General features: G+C 33.1%; 2 protein-coding genes across 5 annotated transcripts; one reads left to right on the plus strand and one right to left on the minus strand.

Moving 5' to 3' along the window:
• LOC130797329 (uncharacterized) lies at positions 1 to 7,340 on the plus strand. Of its 3 annotated transcripts, none has more exons than XM_057659897.1 (12): positions 1 to 256; positions 341 to 419; positions 1,282 to 1,531; positions 2,685 to 2,889; positions 3,068 to 3,158; positions 3,248 to 3,390; positions 4,112 to 4,355; positions 5,353 to 5,457; positions 5,566 to 5,748; positions 5,941 to 6,145; positions 6,240 to 6,723; positions 7,036 to 7,340. In XM_057659897.1, the coding sequence occupies exons 3-12, from the start codon at positions 1,297 to 1,299 to the stop codon at positions 7,130 to 7,132; spliced, it is 1,992 nt and encodes a 663-aa protein (XP_057515880.1). In that variant the 5' UTR covers positions 1 to 256; positions 341 to 419; positions 1,282 to 1,296; the 3' UTR covers positions 7,133 to 7,340. The 3 variants fall into 3 exon arrangements, with proteins under 3 accessions (XP_057515880.1, XP_057515879.1, XP_057515878.1); XM_057659896.1 differs by having other exon boundaries at positions 341 to 393; XM_057659895.1 differs by lacking the exon at positions 341 to 419.
• Positions 7,341 to 9,103: 1,763 nt separating this feature from the next.
• Positions 9,104 to 19,705, minus strand: LOC130797330 (calcium-dependent protein kinase 1-like). Of its 2 annotated transcripts, none has more exons than XM_057659898.1 (8): positions 19,608 to 19,705; positions 18,171 to 19,095; positions 16,588 to 16,731; positions 16,324 to 16,476; positions 14,428 to 14,543; positions 13,817 to 13,984; positions 10,891 to 11,115; positions 9,104 to 9,563 (listed from the first exon to the last, which is right to left on the minus strand). In XM_057659898.1, the coding sequence occupies exons 2-8, from the start codon at positions 19,030 to 19,032 to the stop codon at positions 9,441 to 9,443; spliced, it is 1,791 nt and encodes a 596-aa protein (XP_057515881.1). In that variant the 5' UTR covers positions 19,033 to 19,095; positions 19,608 to 19,705; the 3' UTR covers positions 9,104 to 9,440. The 2 variants fall into 2 exon arrangements, with proteins under 2 accessions (XP_057515881.1, XP_057515882.1); XM_057659899.1 differs by having other exon boundaries at positions 19,483 to 19,667.
• Positions 19,706 to 22,564: the final 2,859 nt, after the last annotated feature.

Below are 22,564 nucleotides of genomic sequence, written 5' to 3' on the forward strand. Positions count from 1 at the left end.
TCAAATAAAGTACCCAAAAACAGAAAAGGCACTTGGAAACAAGCATCTCTCCACAGTCCACAGTCCCACAGTCCACAGTCCACAGTGCACACTCACACAGTCACCAATTCATCCACTTCTCCCCACTCCCCATACCACTTACCACTTACCAGGTCCAGTACCTCCGGCTTCTGCGGCGTTTCAGACCTGAATGCCGTTTACTGTCCTCCCCCATCTCCTCCCTTTCCCCCATTTTCGCCATCTCCATTCCCGACAGGTATTGCTTTTATTTTTACTTTTCTTTTCGGTTCTACTCTCTACTTATAAATACCTTTTTCTTAACCTTTTTCCCTTCTTCTAGGTTTTTTCGCTTTTTAATTTTTTCCCTTTCTTGCTTAGTCCCTTCAAGTTGAGGTATTCTACTTGATTTTCCAACTCTGGTATATTTCTATTAATTAATATGATTTGATATGAAGTACTCCTATTAATTTGTGTGATTAGATGATTGTTTATCTGTTTTTGTTGCCGTTCTGATTGATTATTTGCTTACTTGCATATTTTAATGTCTGTCAACATCTTACGTATTGAACTTCCAGATTTTGGTTTGAAAAGAATACAAAGAAAGTTTTTAGGAAAGACAAAACTAAAGGGTATCTTTGGTTTGATATGTAGGAAAGGCTTTATACCTTTTCTCATTTTGTTACATTAATAATCTTTCTGCAAAGAAAAGAACATCTGATTATTCATTTGTAGGGTCTTCCTAATCCTAAATATATATATATATATATATATATATATATATATATATATATATATATATATATATATATATATTTATTTATTTATTTATTTATTTATATATTATATGTAATGATTAATGGGTAATTAAAGTGGCTAATAGTTACTTTCCTTCCTTCCAACTCCACCTACTTTTTTTGTATTATATATATACAGGTTTAGGATTGGTGGGAATTTTCCATTTTTTCAAACTGCATTTTGTTCTTGGATTATCATTCATCAAGGGCAAGGAAATTGGCTCCTTTTGTTGCAATGTTACTACCAATTAATTTGTTGATTTTATAGCATCAAATTAATTCTATATTGGGTATTAAATACAGGGTTAGGATTGGTGGGAACTGGGAAGTTTCCATTTTTTGAAACTGTATTTTGTTCTTGGGTTATCATTCATCAAAGGGCAAGGGAATTGGCTCCTTTTGTTGCAATATTACTACCAATTAATTCAATTAATTTGTTGGTTTTATAGCATTAAATTAATTCTATATTGGGCATTTTTAATTGCAGCATTTGGGGAAGTATATGAGGTTCAACATGTCTAGGCTGATAGTTTGGTTAGTGCTTAGCATAATGCTATTATGTAATTGGAGGACATCAGCACAAAATGAGTATGTGTTATACAAGGATTCGAAACAATCACCGGCTGCTCGAGTGAAAGATCTTTTAGGTAGAATGACTTTGGAGGAAAAGATTGGTCAGATGACACAAATCGATCGATCCATGGCCACTCCTGATGTAATGAAGACTTACTCTATTGGTAATTAAGTGCTTCAACTTTATGCAATCTGTTTCAGATTTTTCTTATGGCATATATCACAGCATTGGATTCATGTCATGACTATTAGACTATACTATTTGGATGGTTTTCACATTGGTGAAAGTTAGATTTGATTTTAATATGCTTTTTTCTTTTTCTTTTTCGTATTTGTCAAATAAGATGTTCAAATACATGTTTCTTTGTTTGGATTCAAGTAACTTTGTTGAATTTTTCATGATTAGATGAATGATTATTAAAATTTAGATGAGTCATTTGTTGGTTTAGTTTGTTTATCATTTTCTTGTTGAGATAATTTTTTCAATTACAGTCATGGTTGACATTTGTTATAACACATAATTGTTGTCTCATCTATCTATCTATCTATAAATATTACTAAAACAAAAGACACAACATCATCTTCTTTAAAAAATACCGAAGTGTCACTTTGTCATAAATTTTTTCCTCCAAGAATGTCATGATGGTTTACTTGTTATTATTGTTATCATTGTTATTATTATTATTATTGTTGTTATTGTTATTGTTATTGTTATTGATGTTGTTGTCGTCATCGTCCTATACTTATTGATTTATATGAGTTTACTATTATTCATGTTGGATGATTCTTTAAAATTAAAGACAATTAGTGCTAACAATATCATTTACTTAATTTTCATAAGTATTTAGAAAGAAATTATTTTCACCATGCATCACACGGGTACTAACCTAGTTTTTCTTAAAGTAAAATTTGCATTGAAGCTGTTTTTTAGAAATTGATCTCGATTTTCAGACTTTTAATTTAAAGAACTGTTTTATATCCAAAAGTGCAGCACCTTGATTAAAAGAAGGGAACTGCAGGCTGCAGCCATGAGCATATCACCTGATTGCCACTTGGATATTAATGTGACTTGCTTATATGCTATGAGCTTGTGAGGGTTTTTTTATTTTTAGAAAAAATCAATGAACTTCTTGTCCTCCAAACAGAAGTCACTGGGCACTTGCTTGGTTGCTAGAAGTTTTCAACCTCTGATGTAAACGTGTCAAAAATTGAAGCACTATTCTTCATAGGCATTCAAAATAAAAGAAAATTCATTTGATATATTATGCATGATGAACCTTTCCCATAAGGTACTGATGACCAATTGGAATGTTGTAGGGAGTGTGTTGAGTGGTGGTGGCAGTACACCTTTGCCAGAAGCTACTTCTCAGGATTGGATGAATATGGTCGATGGATATCAAAAAGGTGCTTTGTCTAATCGTCTTGGAATACCTATGATTTATGGCATTGATGCTGTTCATGGACACAATAACGTTTATAATGCGACAATTTTCCCTCATAATGTTGGCCTCGGTGCAACCAGGCAAGTGCATTGTTATTTTATGTTTAACTTGGATCCCTTCAAGTGTTTTCTTTTCACAAAAATCCCCTTTTATTTCCCTCTCTAGAAATTTCTTAATATTGCCAAAGGGGCCACTGTTTTATTTTTTATTTTTTATTTTTTTCCTGTTGGATTTATAATATATGTATGTGGTGTATAGGGACCCTGACCTTGTGAAGAGAATTGGTGCTGCTACAGCTCTTGAAGTTAGAGCCACTGGGATTCAGTATACTTTTGCTCCTTGTATTGCGGTAATTCCACTAGTTCCACCATTGTTTTGAGCAATGTTGTAAATTGTTGTGTTTTTATATTGAGCAATCACTCTTTTATGTTCCATCAGGTTTGCAGAGATCCAAGATGGGGTCGTTGTTATGAAAGTTACAGTGAAGATCACAAGATTGTCCAAGAAATGACTGATATCATATATGGTTTACAAGGGGAACCTCCTGCTTCTCGCAAGGGCATTCCTTATGTTAGTGGAAAGTACGAATTAATCTAAACCCTTCAATTTTGGTAACTTCCTGTTCAGAAAGTTGTGCTCTGGGCCCCTGCCAATTTAATGCGGATGGGTTACGGGCACAGCTATACCATTGTCAAAATCAATGAAAGTAAATAACAAGTAAGAAGTGAAATACATTGCGTCTTGGACACAACTTGACACATGAGCAACGAAGTGCTATCCATTTTAAGAAATATCAGATGAACTTGATGATAATGATATAGATCCTTGGTTTTAAAAAGCGCGCCTAGGCGTGAGGCGCACCAAGGCGACCAAAAATACGCCTGAAACTCGGCGCAATGCAGTACAAAGGCGACCAGAGCTGAGTTCATATTTACCGCACTAAAAGTGCTGACTAAACTATTTTTAGTGATTAATATTGATTATTACTGATCAGAGCTGAGTTCTACTGATCTTACTTGATTTTACTGATTCTTTTTTGCTGAATAAACCTGATTAAACTGTTGCTGTTTGTTTGCTGAATTTTATTTCTTTAATGTGGAAAACATGTTACCTACAACTCTTAGAAATAAGCTATATTCTTTTACAATACCTTTGCATTTTTCTTCATTTTAATTCAATTCATGTAAGACAAGGAGAATAAAAAGCAGTGCCTTCTTTCAATTTTGATCAAGCCCCAGCCCCCATTTATTCTGTTTTGTTTTTAAATGCTTTTTATGATCTTGATAATAAGTTTTCTATCAGGGATAAAGTTGCGGCTTGTGCAAAGCATTTTGTTGGAGATGGTGGGACAACTAAAGGAATCAATGAGAACAACACTTTGACCGACATGCATGGATTGCTTAGCATTCATATGCCTGCTTACTCTGACTCAATTATCAAAGGTGTATCGACAGTCATGATTTCATATTCCAGCTGGAATGGAGTTAAAATGCATGCAAATCACGACTTAATCACTGGATTCCTGAAAAACACGCTTAAGTTCAAGGTAAGTATGCCTAAAGTTCTATCGCAATTTTTCATCTTGGATATACTCACTTCACTCTTTAGAAACTTTGATTAAGCATAAACTTTAGTGTGACAGTGAATTAGGAATGGACTTAAATTATCTACAAATATAACTTGAGAGTCGAGAATTGAGTTATTTCACAATTAGGCTTTCTTTCCTATATACTATTTGGTGCACCTTAGCCTATGTTATCTAGGCCTAGTTATCAACAAGGTAACAAAAGACAGAAAAATAAGCAAATACAGTATCTTCTTGTTAACCAAAGTTTATTTTGTTTATGTAAGAGTTATAATGAAACTTTCTTGCCTATGCTGCTGTTGTCTGAACCGAAAGTCTAACAAACTTATCATCGGATCAAGATCTTTTCTGGAATCAGCATTTTGTTGCTGAATTCGAGCACATAATTTTTATCTGGACAGGTACTTGGCCAGTTGGGACATAAAAGCCTAAAGCAAGGAATAAGTTGGAACTTTGTTATCTTTTTGTGCCATTTTTGGGTTACTCTTTCATTTGCATAGTATTGCATCCCTTTTATCAATACAAAGGTCAAGAAATTCTTTATTTCCGTTCATCTTGGAGAGAATTTGTACATCTCTCAATTTATTTTGCATCTTTATAATTCAGAGTTCTATGGCCTAAAACTCAGTTGATTTGCAATCTAAATTATCAATTTAAGTAGTTTATTGGATTTGATTATTGTGATAGGGTAACCAAATGTCATCTTTGATGGTAGTTTTAATCACGCAAAAGTGAATTTTGTTAGGAATTTTATCAGAGTTAAAACGTTTTTTCAATAATGACAGTGGGTCAGGAAAAGGAGTGTATCTTCTTTGTAATGGAGGTTCTAGAAATTGGAGTTGTCCTAGACAAACAATTGCTCAACGATTATTGAATAGCATAAGCCTTGGTGTTGCATGAGCTGTTTAGTAAGTTATTTATTATGCTAATTGCAGGATGATTTTCTGTTGGTTTTCAGGGTTTTGTTATCTCAGATTGGCAAGGAATTGACCGTATTACTTCACCACCTGGCTCCAACTATACATACTCAGTCCTGGCTAGTATTCAAGCTGGAATAGACATGGTTGGCTTCTTTGTACTTAGCATTGTTTTGAATTTTTTTCAAAGCTGTTAGCAAAATGTTAGGCCGAGAAGCTAATAAGTGCGTTTGCCCTTGTTGGCGACTTTACAGGTCATGGTCCCATATAATTACAAAGAGTTCATAGATGATCTAACCTACCTTGTCAAAAATAACTATATCCCAATGGAGCGTATTGATGATGCTGTTTCGAGGATCTTGTTAGTCAAGTTCACTATGGGCCTTTTTGAGTACCCTTTTGGCGATCCGAGTCTAGCAAATGAGTTGGGTAGTGAGGTCAGTCGAACATGCATTTCATCTACTGATGTACATAATTCTAACTTGTTTCCTCAACTTTTCTCCTTCAATCACTCTTTTCACCCTATTGTAATGGTTTGTGCAATGGTTGAAGTAGTGTTGTATTTGTTTCCGTTCTTTTTATACGAGTATGCTACTATAGATTTAGCGACAAAGTCGTTACATGCGTAGGCCCACAGAGATTTGGCTAGAGAAGCGGTTAGAAAATCACTTGTTTTACTAAAAAATGGTAAACCTGGGGAATCTCCTTTGCTTCCTCTGCCCAAGAAAGTACCTAAGATTCTAGTTGCTGGTGCATATGCTGATAATTTGGGTTATCAATGTGGAGGATGGACTATAAATTGGCAAGGGTTCACCGACAACAACTCCACCCGAGGTACACAACTACTGTGACAATAGAAAAAAACTTGGTGGTGTTGTCTTGTAATATTTTATGAAGTACTAACGAAACTTGCTTGTCAAATGGCCAGGAACAACCATCCTTAGTGCAGTAAAATCTGCAATCGATCCAAACACCGAATTGGTGTACCAAGAAAATCCTAGTGGCGAATTCGTCAAGTCCAACAACTTTAACTACGCAATCGTCGTTGTTGGAGAGCCGCCTTACGCCGAAACTGCTGGTGACAGTGAAAATCTCACATTGGCAGATCCCGGTCCAACTGTTATCAACAACGTCTGTGGTGCTGTGCGATGTGTCGTAGTTATCATATCTGGCAGGCCTCTTGTAATCGAGCCATACATGAACACAATCGACGCCTTAGTGGCAGCATGGTTGCCTGGGACCGAAGGTCAAGGTGTTGCCGATGTTTTGTTTGGTGACCATGAATTCACCGGAAAGTTGGCTAGAACATGGTTCAAGACTGTAGATCAACTCCCTATGAACAAGGATGATCCACATTATGACCCTCTCTTCCCCTTGGGCTTTGGGCTCAATACAGTGTCACTCGTCACTAGGTAAACCAACTTCCGTCATACTTCCTCTGGTATTTAATAGTTACTACATTTTTGTTTTTCACGCTATCCAATGCATAATTTTAATCTTTAATTAATATTACAACGAAAATATGCACTAAAACGAATCAAACAAGATCCCACCTAACTATTTTTTACATGATACATGAAGAAATATATAACAAATAAGATCAGTTGATGAACAGAACTGTAGCAACTATTAAAATTCAGAGGAAGTATATTTTTACTCTCATTAACGTCAAGATGATAGTATTTGTTGATATAAATACGGTTTACTGTCGTATTTCTGTGCAGATCTGTATCGGCAGCAGAAGATAAGAGACCATGCATTCTTATGTTGATAGTTACTCTATTTATGAGTTTATACATCTTGAAGTTGCAATTTAAGTAGACTTTTGGGAAGGAAGATTGGGTTAGATTGAGATGTGTGGGATTTAATTAAATCTTTTTAGGACATTATTCATCACATCTATTGTCTTTGTTTATTCTTAACTTTATTTTTTCCAATGCACTTGTTTTCTTTTTCTTCTGTTTTTTGAGAGGAAAAAGAATAAATTATGACATTTCCTTTTATTTATTGAGAGGAATATTTCCTTCTATTAGAAAGTGCCTACGCCAAAACAAGACTGATCTTAATATGAAAAATAAAACAATTGTGAAGAAAAAATACTCTGTTTTGAGAAAACGCAAGACAACCTTCATCATTCTCTCTAATCTTATAGAAGTATATTGATATACTAAATGTGTTATTCGACCTAATAATATTTATATATTTTCACTAAAAATTATAATTGTAAAAATAAACAAATATTTATTTACATTAATATTAAAATGAAGTATTATTTATGATATAGTGGTATATAAATGTTCACCATCATATATTTATATTCTATTATTAATTACCAAATCAAATTTACACGATAATTTAAGTTAATGATATGTTGCTAAAGTTTAAGGCACTACCCTTAATAACAACACAAATTGTCAAAACAGACATTTTTTTTTTTTAGAAAGCGTCTATTTAGGTCAGCCCAATATGTTATTACAAACAAAAAAATTAAACTCAAAACGAATGCATTTTTTATAACCTGTTTTAATTATTTGAAGTTGATGTTTTAAGTTGACAACAAGTTCGACTTGGTGTTTTAAAATATTTGAAGTTAATGTTTTGACATGTGTAAGTTGTTAATCTGTAGAAGTTGATATTTTAACATATTAAAATTGACAATTTAACCTATTGAAATTAGCATTTTAACTTGTTTAAGTTGGTGTATTATTCTACGCAAGTTAGTATATTTAAGTTGATATTTTAACATATTAAAGTTGGTATTTTAATATATTTGAGCTGGTGTTTTAACTAAATAAAATTGATACTTTAAACTAGCCATTTAGAGTGGCATTTTAATCTGTTGAGTTACTAAAATATTAAAGTTGTTATTTTAACCTATTGAAGTTGGTATTTTAACCTATTTGAGTTGATGTTCTTATACTGCTTAAATGGCAGTTTGACTTATTTAAGTTGGTGTTTTTAACCTACTAAAGTTGGTATTTTAACCTATTATAGTTGGCATTTTAACATGTTGAAGTTGGTATTTTAATGTAAGTGTTTTAACTAACTACAACACGTCAAAACACCAACTTCAATAGGTTAAACTATCAACTTTAAAAGGTTAAAAATATCAACTTCAATAGGTTAACAACTTAAAAGGTTAAAACACCAACTCTAAATACTAATTTTAATAGATTAAAGAATTAAAACAAGTTATAAAGCACGCGTTTTATTAAGTTTTTCTTTGTTTTAGATTGTAAAATGTTAGCAAGTTGGGCCTAAAGAGCTATTTCTAAAGAGACGATCTCTTAGGAGACTAGCTGATGGTAAAAAGTTCTCGATTATCTTAGTTCATTGTTTATCTCATAACAATTTGAAACAAATAAGTAATTTTAACAAAAAAAATAAATTAAAAAAAGTTTCGGGTAAACATAATTTCAAAAATAAGTGTCTCCATATCCGAGCCTAAGGTCAGGTATATTCGCAGTTATTAACAGCGAACATACTCGACCTTAGACTCAAACATAAAAGCGGTTATTTTTGAAATAAAGTTTACCTAAAGCTCATTTATTTATTTATTTTTATTAAAATTGCTGAACTAACTATTTCAATCAATTCTTATCTCGTTACATAGTTTATTGTTTATCTCGTTACATTAATAGTCAAGATTATTGCCATACTCCATAACATTCATCTAACTTAGTTTTAAGTGATAAATATGTCAAATTAAAATTATTGTTACTTGTGTTCAATATTGCTTTTTTTTTTTTTTTTTTTTTTTTTTTTTTTTTTTTTTTTTTTTTATTCACCAACCAGAACGACTCGAATCCTTTGGTGCAAAATCAAACGCACCAGTCCGAGAGTCTAAACTAAAATATTTTTAAAAATATTGGCAACAACAAACAATACATTCAATTTTTTCCCTTAAGTTGTATATGGGTAAAAATATCACAGCAGTTGCTAAATTCCTAAAAAAAACTATCTGCAGCATTCACCAAGAACCAAGGACTGAGAGCATGCTCTGCTATACAGCTTCAATTTTTTTTACACAAATCACCTTCAATTACGCAAGGTTTACCGTTATAAAAGAAGGAATGAGATGAACGAAAACAAACTTACACCAAAAATGATCCTCGGACCTGCGAGACAGCTAAAACTTCAACGCTTCTCTCAATCCGAAGTTGAAATTGTTTTCTTGATCTTTGCCGGGAACTGATTTTGGATGTCCACTTTGCATCATTGCCACAAACTCGTTGTAGTCAATACGTCCATCCTACAAGTTATTGCATTACAAATTTGATGAATTACTTGTTTAAATCACCAAATACATTCTCTAATAATCTTTTTCTATTCTTGCATTTTACTTTTCAATCAATAGAGGGCCAGGTGCTTACAACTTAAGACATGCTCCAATAGTTAAAAGAAAAAATTTATATTAATAATCCAATTTTTTGCCAATCCGCTGCGAATGATTATTTTTAATACAAAATATTATATAATATTATATAATAAAAGGTTCTGCTAATAACAAACAAACTAAGTGCAAAGGTTGGATTATTAAAAAATAATCCAAAGGTAAAATTATTCATAGTAGATGGGTGAAAGCTTGGATTATTAATATAGTTAAAATTCAAACATGTAAAGTTATGGATTTGAAGCCTTCAAGGGTTGCCATTCATTTTCAACCATTTCTATATCCCTAGTCTCACCTTGATGTGGGAAAGGCGTTACCATCTCAGGAGGAAGAAAACATGGTTAGAACATGCTTGTATTGAGTGTAAATATTTAAAGGGGAAATAAAAGTCAAACTATACACATGAAGGTAAGTAGAGGTGAACTTGTAAGGGGAGATGAATAATAGAGAATATAACGGTATGAGGGGCTTTGACTACTTGTGTTCAATGTGTATGAATGCTTTATTGTGAGTTTCATGTGAATGTTTAAGTTCCTAGAAGCTTCTCTTGATTAGGATCCCTTGGCAAGCCCTAGAAGACCCTAGGATGATGGAACTTACATTTTTTATGGAATTATGTGTTGTGCATGATTAGGAAATTATACCTTTATTCTAGTTATCTTGATCGAGTTAGATGCTCAGAAACATTCCCAGCCGAACCAAGGTTTCAACAATATAGTGCGTAAGCGCCTAAACCTAAAAGCAGTGGTGCAAGCCCTAGAAGACCCTATATTAATTTGATTGTAATTCCCTAGTATGTTCATGATCCATTCCAAACCCTAGTCTATACCAAATTGTACAATGAATTACATTAGTTTAACTTGCATTGTTTGACATAACCCCCACCTTTATCAAAATATATCAAACCAACTCCTTACCATTAACTAGAATAGACATTTACTTAGGTTCCCTATGTGCTTGCCGCTATACTCGTTGTAGTTGTAGGTTTTGGAATTTATCGATTGCCTCCTCCCATGAGAAACAAACTACCCGAGGGGAGCGATCACATACTCATTCTCTCACTTTATACACAAGGTTTTAATGTCGTAGTAACAAATTTTAAGAGGCACATTATCCAAAAACCATTAGCTTCTCAGACTTCAATATGAACATTCTACACAATGTTGGAAAAGAACAAATTACTTACATTATCTTGATCAGCTTCTTTAATCATCTCTTCCAACCGTGCATCATGTATTCCAAATTCCTCACAGGCTTGCTGAAGCTCGTCTGCAGTAATATAACCACTTCCGTCCTTATCAAAATAATTAAAGGCCGCAAATAAATTATCTGCTTTTTCGATTTTGTTTAGATGTAACGTTGCAGCTATGAACTCTCCATAATCTATTGTCCCGCTATTGTCAACATCAGCCTACAAAGCAAGACAGCACAACATTAGAAACAAACATTCAAAGTCGTAATATAGATTAACAAATATACTACTGTATACAAATAAAAACAACGCCAAAGTCTTAATCTCAACATATACGGTCGGTTACATGAATAAAAACAAATTAACGACTGAGATTGCTGATCTCCTATTCAACCTACTTGTCCCATTAAGTTTTTGGTCACTATGCACTTATTAATCTTAATTTGTATTTTTATTCTTAATCTATAGTCAAAACATTATTAAGTAGATCTTGTTTGGTTCGTTACAATGCAAGGATTATTAATATCAACTTTTTATACTTTTTAATTAAGCACAGTTAGAGATATTAAGGGTGAAAATGTTGCCTCAACAAGTGTGAAAAAGCTAAATGAGACTACTAGCTTGAATAGGAAGGAGCAAGATTTTACTTTATTTGGCCATACTACTATTAATCTACAAGACTACAGTTAAGAAATCAATTCCAAGGATCCATCCACATATACTCTCCTCCTTTCAATCCAATCTATTATGCACTTGCAAATTCCGACTCTTAATGTCATTTTAAATTTCTCTTCTAAGCTTTTATCCCTTTTTCCAAATGATGCATTTTTCGTTCTTCTTTGTACATTACCAGACCAACATAAACAATTATCTCTCATTTTTATCTTCAATATCCGCGACTCAAAGACACTTTTATATGTCTTCATTTCGAATCATATCTTTTATAGTATGTCAACTCATCTATCTGTAATATACAAATCATTTACGAAAGCCTAACATTCTAATATGTAGCACACCTTTGTCGCAAAGTATTTCGATCGCAACTATCCATTTGAACCATCTGCACTAAATCTTGTTCATCACATCTTGATCAATATCTTCATTGTTGTGAAAATTTAATCTAAGGTACTTAAAACACTCACTTAAAAAAATGCTTTTGCATCTAACTTCGCTACACCTTTGTTGTCATCATCCGTGCCAAAATGACATTCGACATACTTAGTCTTACTCCAGCCTAGTTTAAACCCTTTTGATTCTAACGACTGCCTACATCAAAGAAATAATCCAAAAGTGGAATTATTCACAGCGGATGGGTGAAAGGTTGGATTATTAATATCAATTTTTCTTTTTCATTTTGCTTGCACTGTTACCATTATGCAAGCAATACTAAATCATCAAATGATCTCGATTCCTCCGGTATTAAGATACAATAGAAATGACCAGACATATATACAGCATAATAGTTGTTAAATAATAAATTATTTCAATGGCAAATACATAAAGCCTAGAGAAAGGAGATATGAACAGAAGCAAGTTGAACTTGTAGTTCTATCTTCAAACTAGAAGGGACTTAAATGCTTATAAATTATCGGCCTTTTAAAAAACAAAATCATACAAGTTCAATAAAATTAAGAACATATGGTTAGTACTAACAATGTCTACCATAAACTAGACATCCATAAGTCATGGTTATTTCTATAAATACAAGTTACTAAGAACTACAGTCAAACTTACACAATATCCTAAAAATATAAAGTCAAACAACGTCCACAATCCACCAAAAACACACACAAAAAAAAAACTCCCTAGGAAATTATTCGCCACAAGTAGCAGGCACATATGCCTTAACAATTTCTAACTTGCAGCAAAAGAACACAAAAAACATGTTGTGGTGACTTAAAACCATCATTTTTGAATTGGCGTTATATCCAAATTGTGATAAGCAAACACAAATCGTCAAGGTCTTCATCAAACAGATTTGATATTAGGTTGAGGCAGCTAAGAGTAACAAGAGTTTGCTACGTTGCCAAAAAAGTAAAAAGAGTTGGTGTAATTAACTAAAACTTTCTAAGTTAAAAATATTTGTAAAGAAAACATTCCCTTCCTTTCTTTACTCTATTCTTACATGCCTTTCCTGCCCTCACACGGTGTAAGTGTACTGATGTCCTTAGGGTGGAGAGTAATCACATCATGAAGTCTCAACTATTTGACTCTTCCTAGCAGCTTCAGCAACAACTTCCCTTACCCATTTCTTATCTGTTTGTCGCTTCCCTCAAAAATTATTGCAACAGTAATCCCATCATGAAGTCATAAACACTCCCCCCCCCGATCACACCCAAAATAAGGAGCTCTGACATTTCTCATAGTATAGATGTAGAAATGAAAAGTTAATTGATGGTTATCAATTGTTATTTTAATAAAAGACGAGATAGACAAAAACTTTATTATAAATATTAAATATGAGAATATGTGTGCATAAGGTGGGTCTAAGCCTCCAAAGGGAGAGGAAATGAAAATAAAAAAACAATTGCTGAGACCATGCCAAAACATAAAATGTTACATTCGACCAGGTGTGGGTGAAAAAGAAAAATTAAAAACTAATCTAAGCCAAAGGGCACAACATTAAGATTTAAACCGCAAGTATATGCAATAATTAAAAACAATTGCATTGTCTGTTTATTAACATAGCTGCTTTACACAATTTCTTTGTTCAAGTAAAAGGGGCAGTACTATTCCTATAAAGGCAGCTCCTTGACTAATATAGAGATGCAACCACTGTATTGAAAACTAACGAAGGATATACGAGGACATCCGTATCTATCAGTTTCACTGCAGGTTTCTGCAAGAAGGATATCTTAATCCAACTCTTCAACAAGCTAACTGATTGTTCATATCAGATAAACATAAAATTAGTACTTACTGCTTGCATAAGATCGTAAATTTCAGACTCCTTGAGGATGGCACCAGCCTTTTCAAATCCAACCTTAAGTTCTTCGTAAGTGATTTGGCCACTATTGTCAGTGTCTATCATTTTGAACATCTCTTTAAGTCCAGCAATTTCTTCTTCGGATAAGCAATCTGCAATCACCTGCAATAGACAAATCATTCATGCAAAGACTCATTCTTTTAGCACCATAAAACATAAAAAGTGTAACTCCCTCAGCATGAAAAATGCTCCGCCTTCTTAGAACAAGTGTTGCCAAGCTACAAATTGTTTTTCATCATATAGCCTGCTTTGATTGGGGGTGATGCATTTAGGAGATAAAGAAGACTAAGGAAAATATGGACGACGAGACGTGGTATATGGGAAGAGGTAATGGTGGTGTGAAGAGAGAGAGAGACAAAGAAAAATTGTTTGACTATAAAAAATTTACAATATTGATGGACGCCATAATTCTCATATCTCTTTGTCCAGCTCACACCACCATTACCATCTCCAGCATATGGTGTTCTGAAAATGTCTTCTCTCAAACTTTTGATGCACTCCCCTCAATCGAAGAATGATTCCATTTTCAGCATGTAAAAACTTACTCTTAGAGCCATTTTCTTTAGTTTATTCATGGCTCTGAACTGCTTCAACCGACTCAAAACAGCAGAATCAAGAGGTTTGTCTGGTGCAACACCATCAACTTGCACCCAAGGGTGGCCTGCAAGGAACTCATGTCAAGCATAAGCAAGATGATAGGAAATAAAAAGTAGTTGACATCTCAAGGAAACGGATATGTATACCGGATGAATAGTAGTTGACATTTCAAGGAAACGATACATATACTCTATACTGGATGAAAAGAGGCATTGCTTAATTAAGTTTTGAAGTGAGCTAGCGGTTTAAATGTAGAAACTTGAAGGCATAGTAAGGATCATAACTAGAACCTCGTTCCTTAAAATCTGTGTTAGTTGAAGATATTAAGTTATTAATAATGCAGATTATTAGTAACGTTGAAATAAAGAAAATGAAGCGCTTTTAGAAACTTTCAAGCTAGGTCAAGCACAGTACAGTTTGAGGGTTTTGAATCGGTATGTGTCTGAGCATATAGCCCGTCAAAGCTTCAAATTTTAAGACATGAGGTCTCGATTATGTCTCTTTGTTATAGAGAGAGTAAGGTGGCATAAACCCCCCCACCCACCCACCCACTCCCCCTAGGCTTGAGTTGACAGCCCATTAGTGGCGTTGAACATTTGAACTAATGGAATGTTGTTGGGGACTTTGTCGTATAAGGGAAAACAACGTTCACAAAATGAGATTCTAACACTTCAACGAAAAAGTAATTTTAGTTCTCATAAATCAGATGAACATAAAAGGGGCCAAGTATTTACATGGCTGAAGAGTTCAAGATGAAAGACGCCTACTTAGGAACATCAAAGTAAACAAGGATAACTAATAACAGATGCAGAGTGCATTCATTTATAAATAACTATACAACAAAATAGCACAAGGGTAACACTTTTGGAGGTTAATTACAACTTGTGGATTTTAATTTAAAGAGAGATGTCTTAACTCTGAAGTTTAGAGCTGAGGGAAGTTTCTAGGGAGAGAAGGAATGGAAACTAGTCTGGATGGAGAGTAATAGTGGGCTGGGAAATTGATCAGTGATGAGACGTTGTGAGTTGTGACTCAAAAGTCACATGTCATTAAATTATCTTGTACGTTCCAAAGGACATCATGTGTTCTCATATGACAGAGTGTCTTTAATAAACATGCTATTCTCACCTGAGTCCTTTCCTTAATAAATATACATATGTGTAGTATATTTTACTACTTGACATCATACTTTCTCTAACATATAAGAGGGAAATTGAAGAACAAAATCAGTATCTACGTTGAAAAAGGAGCGCGCAGAACAAGAGAAGGATGCCAGACTCTGGTCACCACACTCAACTCACCTCCTCCCCCCATTTCCCCTCAAGCCCCAGCTGTGAAGTGTGAACAATCTTCAATTTCAGTCTTATATGGAAGAGACCCATTGAGGCATCAATCATGCTTCGAGAAAAGGTTTTAGGCATACAAAACATGCTTTGTATATTTTTGACCTCTTTATCTTTCACATTCTCCCTCTTGAATGTGTAGCCATGTCTGACTACAAGATGAAAATTTCAACCAGTCTACTTTGTTTCATGCACATAGAAAAGAATATACAAGATTACGTGTGTCTCTTTCCCCGTTGCTATGTTTCAGGACATGCAGCCATTAGGTATCTTTTGGAAACCAAAATGGGAGGAAATTTCAGGTAGAGTGTTCATTTCAAGCACATTACAGGCAGCCAAACCAGACTCATATAGACTTTTAAGAATCCCAGGTTAGAGTATGCAGGCATTTAATCAGTATGAAATCCATCAAGCACGTTGGCAACACAGTTCATCTTAATTCTTGAAAATATAAACTAGTTCAAAAATTTTAAAGTAACAAGAAGATAAGGAGCAACTCACATAGAACTTCATGAGCAGTCAGCCGTTTTTTAGGATCGCGTACAAGCATCCCACTGACCAAATTTTTTGCCTCTTCAGAGATACTCGGCCAAGGGTCTGATGAAAAATCAAGATCTCCATGCAGCACTTGCTCAAATATTCCTTGCTCGGTTTCTGTACATTCAGTTACTAAGATTGTAATAATTGATATAAATCAGGTAAACTGCTCAGATTAGTTTGAGGTCATAATATCCACCACATCTCAAAAAAGATGTGAATTCTCACCTCCCCAAAAAGGAGGCACTCCACTAAGAAGGATGTAAACTATGACTCCCACACTCCACACATCTGCTTCTTGGCCGTAATGTTTCCTTAGTACTTCAGGCGCAACATAATAAGGGCTCCCAACCACATCAGTAAATTTCTCACCTGCAAGGAAAATTTAACATAAATCATGAGAAGTTGACAATGGGATTCAAATAACCGAGAAACAACAAACAGTCCTGACCGATCTAGAAAGGTAGCTGTGAGACATAAAGACTCAACCAACTTCCTGACAAAGGACTGTTTTTTTAGAACACTTTCCATTTGGAACTTATAGTAACTCATTGTTTTTTTTTTTGTTTGTCTACAGTGAGCCAAAAGGGAGAAATGTTGTGGACGGATCAATCCTAGATCATGGGTACTTCACCACATGAATTTACCTGTGTAGTATTTATATGAACTTCAATGGGCTTATATAAAGTTATTTGAACTGAACTGAACTAATAACTTCCACAAACGTTTTTTAAAAGGAGCAAAGAGTAGTGCATAGATCATTTAAGAAGCAAGGATCATAAAAAAAACATACACGGGAGTTACATTATTCAAAAGCAAAGCCATATAAAATTAAAGTGGACTACAATTTAATATAAGACATAAAATGTTCAAAGGTACGAGTAAGAAAATGTTCAAAGGTACGAGTAAGAAACCTTACAAAATGAAAGACATAATACTATTAAGTCAAAATGGTTATCATGGCTCGGAAGCTATTTCATACATGTCATTAGAGCAAAATCAGACAATTGCTAAAGAAAAAATCTAACTCAACTTATCCAGTTTAAAACTAAGAAACAGTGTACAGTACGCTAACGAGTCCAATATCTAATGGTAGAAGCAAAAGATTTAGGGCATTGAAAGGGAAGGACCACCTGATTAGAAGCAAATCTCTTTCAGAAAGACTAGTTGAAACTAATAAGGGTCTTGGTCACTAAAGCAGCCCATTTGGACGAATTCACATATATACGAAGAGATTTTAGAGAGCAATTTTAGAAACGTGCTGAGTGAGGACACAAGAAACATGAGTGCATACATGCATCAAGCAGCGCATTCTTTATTCAAATGTGATTATAAAAGAAAACTATGGAAAATAACATGTGAATGTAACACACCATAATAACTTGGGATCCACCTATACTGCTATAAATGAACTCAAAAAAAATCAAAACTTCCCCCCAAAGACCAGTAAATTCTGTTGCAATCACAGAAATTTTCCGCAATGTGGTAAAGCATTATAGTTTGCTGATTTATTCTCATCTTAGCAAAGTAATTAAAAATCAGAAGCTCCTTTCCTTTTCATTAAATAACAGATAATTACTACTAGTTGGTCCTTACAGATTTGCTTCATATAAGTTATGGTAGTTTTTAGAGTTTAGTTGGAGAAAAGTGCAAATGATTAGCAACAAAAGTTAGTGGACAGATTAAAAGGAAGAATGTGTTGCCACTGCAAAATTCAGAAATCTAGTACAATGAATAGTGGACGAATGGAGTACATTGCCAAAATTCAAAGATTCAAAATACCAGGAACAAGATGAGGGAAACTATTATACCTGGTTTGAAAAATATAGATAGTCCAAAATCAATAGTTTTAAGGGGTGAATTCTCGTGGTGACTCTCAAAGAGGAAATTTTCTGGTTTGAGATCGCGATGCATGACTCCTAAAGAGTGACAAGTCTCCACAACATCAGCTATGATTCTTGTAAGATCAGCTGCTTGTCTTTCTGTATAATGCCCTCGCTGAATGATTCTATCGAAAAGTTCACCCCCTTTACACAATTCCATCACCAAATGAACTGCCACAGCATCTTCATAAGCCCCTTTAATTGCAATTACATTAGGGTGCCCTGCAAGATGGTACATTATCTGAATTTCCCTCCTCACATCCTCGACGTCTTCAATAGTCAGTAACTTTCTTTTTGCTATTGATTTACAGGCATACTCTTTCCCACTACTCTTTTCTATACACATGAATGTAGTCCCAAATTGACCTTGCCCTAATTTTCTTCCTAAAGTGTAAAATTCCTTAATATTTCCCGTCTTTTTTAGCAAAACCGACTCCACTCGAAGCCCTGCACTAGTTGTTCGTTTGAATTGGAGGGGTTTCTTGGGTTTTGCTTGTTCTACTGGTTCAGCTTCTGCTTTCGGCATTACCATTGGTTCAGCCTCTGGTTTATCCACCACCGGTGTTTTATCCGTTTCGGGGTTTGCAATTGTCATTTGTTTAGGGGCTTCACTTTGGGTGGGTATAGACACTTCTGCTTCAGCAGGAGATGGTGAAGTTGGTTGATGATGGCTTCCTCCATTGGAGACAGAAGCTGTATCATCTGGCAACCGGCTTCGCCATACTACACCTGAAACTGTTTGCAGGAATCCATCCCTTGAGATACTAGGCCCAACACAAGTATTTCCCATCTAGATCAATTTCTTCCAATACACCCTCTACTTTTAACATCAAAATCCAATGCCACTATAATCCTAATGTTCAATAAAACAAGATCTAAAATCAAGATCACAAATTCAAATAAAACCAATCTCAAAGTCAAACCCTTCAACACCAACCCTAACTTGAACAAGATAGTGACTTAAGATGATTAATCTAAAATCAACAAAAATGAAAACCCAAATTCAATTAAAAGTCAATTAAAGAGGCCTCCATATGCTAATGGAAAATCATAGTTCATACCCAATATGAAAATGTGGCAAAAGTAAAAAGATCAAAACTTTAAGGCAAGCAATACCCTCAAACGAACTTCATGTTTTTTTCAATTCAAGAGGATACAACCCAAATTTGGTACAAGAGAATACAAAATACAGGAACCAAAATTAAAATATAGAATAGTAATCAGTAAAGCTTGCAGAAACCTTAAAAAGCTGATGCACAGCAGCATAAAGTATTAGGAGAAACATAGGAAAGACTAAAGAGCCATATACTCTTATTAAACACAATATATCAAGTAAAAAAGAGCAAGTAGTTATACGGCTTATACCGAATACAACTTGGGAAAACCAACCCTTTGAAACTTGAACAGCGGGAGGGAACTCAGAAGACAAGAGGATATTAAATATTAGGGATAACGGGTGACAATTCAGTTTGAATCCGGTCTTAGATCTCACCCGATCCGAAAATTTTAATTCAGAAATATTCAATTTTAAGTCCGATTATATAATTCAAGTCCGATTCAGATCGGAGCAGACTTAGACCTTTGAAAGACCGATACAACAATCTGACTCCTACTCCGAACATGCTCCAACTCTTACTCGACTCGACTTTAAATTCGAATTTAAGCCATTTTTACTTTAAAAATATTTTGAGCTTCACATTAAAATTTAAAAAAAAAATAAATTTATTCAAACTAAATTTAACTGCTTGACATCTCAGTCCTAGAGTAATGTCAAATTCAAGTAATAATATACTACTCAAATATTTAAATTAAATGTTTTTATCTTTTATTATTTTGATTTTCATAAGCAAACGTATGCTATTATGATATATATGATATAAGTACACTGACCAATTCAGGGTTCAAAGCTTTATGGGGTACCAATAAATTATTTTAGTTGTTAATTGAAAGTTGGCATCAATAAACTATTATAGTTGTTAATTGAAAGTTTGATCAAAACGATTTTTGTACGAGATTTCAGGATTGGGGAATGATTTGATCAAGAATGTATTTCTGATATATAATTTTATGACTTAAAAGGACAATTTCAAGACTTAAAAATCTAATTTTAAGGCTTAAAGGTCAATTTTAAAGCTTTTATTATCTATTTTAATGTTTGAGTCATCATATTTTAAAGTTGGAATGAGAATTTAATGTCTTCTAATTGGTCTTTGAAATCTTAAAATTGGTTTTTAAGTATTAAAATTGACCTTTTTAGTCTTAAAACAGTCAAATTTCATGACTTATAATGTCAATTTTAAATCCTTAAAATTGGTCTTTTAAGTCTTTAAATTTAACTCTTGAAATTGACATTTAAGTTTGTGAAATTGGTTAATATATATATATATATATATATATATATATATATATATATATATATATATATATATATATATATATATATATATTCTTATTGTAATATTTTATTTAACATTCTTATTATTTTTGAAACCAAACTACTAATTAATAAAGACTACATCTATCTATCTATACTATATACTAAAGTCGTTAATCTCATTGACACGTGTTGTAACAATATTGTTTATTTTTTTAAAAAAAATCCTAAATATAATATGACAAAACTTTAAATATTAGCAAATATTTTTTTCATTTATATTAAGCAACACATTTTTAATAATATATATAAATATTCTTCAAATAGAGCAGTTTATTTATTATGATAAACTAATAATAATAGTTGAATTAAGATATTATACACATTTATATGGTGAGTCGAGCTAAGTGATAAAATATAGCAATCTCTATTAATCAAGAGAGTATTGTAGAAGGTTCAAAACTAATATTTTGTAAAAAATTGAGTTTTGTCTGAAATAAATATTATTTATGTAGACAAAAACTTAAATTCGATATTCACCTAGTTCTACTCCTTCCCTCAGCCTATAAATATAATAATACATTTTTAATTTTGTAGCACTTTTATGAAATCTTTTGACGATGTAATATATAGTAGAGTATATTTTACACATTAATTATGATTAGATTATTTAGATTGATTTTATTATATGGCATGTTGTTTAATCAATAAAATCACACGAAAATGCATAAGATTATTTATTTCCATAATTCCATTAAATACCTTAATTTATACGTACCAAAGCATGGTTATGAAATCTTTTCATAATGCAATATATAGTATATTTCACACAATCATTATTCGATTATTATTTAAACAATAAAATCAAACAAAAAAGTACAAGCTTTATATTCATTAATTCCATTAAAAACAACTCAATTTAAATCCATTTCTTCCCTTTTTCCTTTTATCATAAATCTTTAATTCAATATTTCCATAACTTCACATATAGAAATATTTTCTTACCATATTTTTTTCTCCTCATTTACCTATATATACAAATCATAATTCATTCTCAATTTATTGTCTAAGAATAAAAATTATTATTAAATACTTCATTTATTCTAGAAAAAAACTCTCACGTAAAAGGAAAAAAATGGCGAATGAACCCATAATCTTGTTGGCGGTAGCTTTATTTGCTGTAATTTTTGTGGCACCATCACTTCTTCCGAAAATCCCAGCATTGCCAATTTCATATATGTTTGGTTTAGGGTTGATTGCTATTGGTGTGGGTCTCTTCTATGCTAAGAACCCTTAGACAATGCCAACTTGTTCTTCATCATTGCATCAATGGAGTAGTTTTCATGGAAGTTTTGAGACTTTGGAATTGAATATTTGAGAGTTTATGAAGAAATAAAGTTTTAAGATTTTTTTTTTTTTTTTTTTTTGCATGCTTAGCTAATGGTCTCTAAGTTTAACATAGTGAAGTGAAAATTTAGATAAGTGTCTTTTTTTAATTAGTTAGTTTATGATGTAATGATTTCTTAATCAATGAATTTTATGGTTTTCAGTGATTAATTATCTTGTTTGTGTATTTTTTGTTTGATAATTGCATTTAAAAGACGAAGTAAACGGTATAAAATAAAGGTGTACATTCGGAAGTTCAGGGACTTGAGGCATGATACTTTGAATCGGATTAATTTTGAGTTTTTTGTGTGTGTAAATATCTTAAAAAACCTAAAATGTTTTAGATCTGAATTATTTCAGATTGAGTTAAATTAACTGCAGTAGCGGATGTAGAAAATTTATTTAGTGAGGTCAAAATATAATTATAAAAGATTAGAGGGTCAATTACTTAATTTTATAATGAAAAATATACTTAAACCTCGAATTATAATAGAAATCTCCGAACTTTTGATAGTTAAGTGGGGTTAAATGACCCATGTGGGGATTGTGTGGCTCCGCCTAT

The sequence above is a fragment of the Amaranthus tricolor genome, chromosome 12, assembly GCF_026212465.1.
Source record: "Amaranthus tricolor cultivar Red isolate AtriRed21 chromosome 12, ASM2621246v1, whole genome shotgun sequence".
Taxonomy (NCBI): Eukaryota; Viridiplantae; Streptophyta; class Magnoliopsida; order Caryophyllales; family Amaranthaceae; genus Amaranthus; species Amaranthus tricolor.

Coding starts and splice junctions, on each gene's coding strand:
- LOC130797329 (XM_057659895.1), top strand. CDS start 191: ATGCCGTTTACTGTCCTCCCCCATCTCCTCCCTTTCCCCCATTTTCGC. Junction 257..1,281: donor GCCATCTCCATTCCCGACAG/GTATTGCTTTTA, acceptor TTTTAATTGCAG/CATTTGGGGAAGTATATGAG. Junction 3,391..4,111: donor ATTCCTTATGTTAGTGGAAA/GTACGAATTAAT, acceptor GTTTTCTATCAG/GGATAAAGTTGCGGCTTGTG.
- LOC130797330 (XM_057659898.1), bottom strand. CDS start 19,032: ATGGGAAATACTTGTGTTGGGCCTAGTATCTCAAGGGATGGATTCCTG. Junction 14,544..16,323: donor GACTGCTCATGAAGTTCTAT/GTGAGTTGCTCC, acceptor AGTTCCTTGCAG/GCCACCCTTGGGTGCAAGTT. Junction 13,985..14,427: donor TAAAGAAAATGGCTCTAAGA/GTAAGTTTTTAC, acceptor TGTCTATTGCAG/GTGATTGCAGATTGCTTATC.